The sequence below is a fragment of the Atta colombica genome, unplaced genomic scaffold (assembly GCF_001594045.1).
Source record: "Atta colombica isolate Treedump-2 unplaced genomic scaffold, Acol1.0 scaffold105, whole genome shotgun sequence".
NCBI lineage: Eukaryota > Metazoa > Arthropoda > Insecta > Hymenoptera > Formicidae > Atta > Atta colombica.
In genome coordinates, this window is record NW_017259190.1 from 4,415,860 (window position 1) to 4,418,247 (window position 2,388).

At 31.3% G+C, this 2,388-nt stretch overlaps 1 protein-coding gene across 1 annotated transcript in view; it reads right to left on the minus strand.

Annotated features, from left to right (window-relative positions):
• Positions 1–1,181: 1,181 nt before the first annotated feature.
• LOC108688943 (ubiquilin-1) overlaps positions 1,182–2,388 on the minus strand; it is a 4,289-nt gene continuing 3,082 nt past the window's right edge. Inside the window, exons 6-7 of the mRNA XM_018195507.1 lie at positions 2,156–2,288; positions 1,182–1,869 (exon numbers count right to left, since the gene is read on the minus strand). Coding sequence (XP_018050996.1) covers positions 1,793–1,869; positions 2,156–2,288 — 210 coding nt within the window. The 3' untranslated portion in view covers positions 1,182–1,792. The remainder of the gene's footprint in view (positions 1,870–2,155; positions 2,289–2,388) is intronic.

The window sequence follows — 2,388 nt, forward strand, 5'->3', positions numbered from 1 at the left end:
TATATATATATATATACATACATGTGTATAAAATAATTACGAAATCCGTGCACCAAAAAGCATTCCCAATGGATTTCAACGTTCGGTCGTTCCTTTATTGAGAATGTACAAATAACATACCTTGCTACAAGATTACAAGTATCAGAATATCTGAAAGCAAAAGGGATGATTGACTGTATTGTGAATACACTCTCGATCGATCGATGAAGCCGAGAAAGCGAGTTCGTTAAATAGCGGCAATCTATATTTTCCATTCCGGGTTCCGTTCATGCTCCTAAGAAACATCGTAAAGATATTACGCGGTAATGAATGTTTTGTGAATCATTGTATTATAATCTACTTAATTAATAATTAGCTCGATATTTTAACAAAATTTGCATGAAAAAATGACATCGACGGAGCTACAGTCGATTTCCTGTGTTCAAAGATTTTATAGTTTAGATTTTTCTTCTTCAACTTTCCTCTCTTATTCTACGATTATTTAAATTTCTGCTCTTTAAAGGATCATGATATACGATTCATTTATTTATATGAAAATGTACTTGTGTATTCACTGTTCTTGCCCTCATCAAGATTGAGACACTATAGATACGTTACAGTTTAAATCAAAACAAAAAATATGTATTTTATAATACAAGTGCTTCTGTGCGTACAAAAGGGATGAAATGAATCGATTTTTATGTTTTAAACATATTTCGTTGGAACAATAGTAAATGTCGATTCTATTCTAAATGTTTCGCTAAGTGTGTAAGAGCACTCATAAAAAAATACATGTCTCTTATTTGTATCTTTACCACAACATATCTAAAACTCATCAAGATTGCGAAGGCAGAGGGAGAATACTTGCAAGTGTTAATTTCTTCGTTAATCATATATTTGAGGATTTATTTCTATCACAATATTCTTCCAATCTAAATTTTTATATACAAGATGCTTGCCAAAACAAGGTATCAAATTCAGATCTTTCGTTTGATAAATTTGTCCTTTAGCATTTCTTGTTTCTAAACTACAGTCATAAAAATAATTCTTGGGGTGCATCATTACATCATTGCATCAATTTATATTTGGACAACTAATTGTGAAACTATCAGAGCCATAAAATACACACATACACACACATACACACACACACACACACACACACACACACACACACACACACACACACACACACATGGAATCATAATTTTAATACCAAAAATTTAAAGAAAATATTGATATAATAATGCACTGTCCGGAAAATTAGTTTCGTGACTATGATATTCTCCATTACCCACAAATTATCATATGACGCGATTATATGCTCACAGGTTGTGAGAAAGTAGATGAAAGCCGAAACGCGCAACATTTTCGTCCTATGCACGTATAGAATTGAGATTAAAGAATAGAGGAAAAATAGTCGATTCCAATGACCTGAGAGCATAGGAAATTGACTGTACATAGAGCACATTGAAGAGGATACATGGACGAAGAACCAAGAAGAGAGATTCAAAAAGATGAAGAAATAAAAATCGCGAAACGAGTAATAATAATCATACCATTGATATTTTTCTATCTATCGTCTAAAACACAGACAAATCTGAATCTAAATAAGAAAAACTGCAAATTGAACGAGTGAGTAGCGTGTATTCCGTCAAGACTGAGAAAAAAGGAGTAGAGGAAAGAGGGAGGATATAAGTTTATAATTTTTGACAGCCAGTTACCTCAAATATCTCTTACGTACATTAACGTAAGAGATAAATAAGGATAAAATTAAAGGTAAGATTGGAATAACAGTATTGCGGATTGGTGGTTAGCTCATAGACACTTGTCCATTGGAGAGTAGTCTCTCAACGGCAGCGTTTATATCTCCGAACGTTGCAATTAACGCTGAAAAATAAAAAAGGGATATTACATATCTTAGATAGTAAATAAATGCAAAATATTAAAATGTTTTTATGTTTTAAAAAATATTAAATCTTCATAATATCAGACATTAATTTTAACATTAAAACATGACGTGACTGTTTGTATGATGGAATAATATCAAAGAAATAATGTATATTGATTAAAGTTGTTCATTTTTTTTATATAGTTCTTAAATAAAATAAAAGCAAGTAAGTAAAACAAAAAAAATTAGACAGACAAGAAAGACTGCGTTGAGGATGATTTTTACCTTGTAAATTAGCATCTCTATTAAGAAAACCCATAGCCGTAAGTTGCTCTAACTGTGCTCTATAACGTTCCTCTGGTGGAGGCACAGGTTGACCATCAACTTCTACACCTTGATTTAATGCCATTGCAGAAACCTGATATACATAAATGAAATATGATTTGACATATATAAGTACATTATACAAATATGTCATACCTATGCAAGATTAAGAACGTATATATATATATATCTAT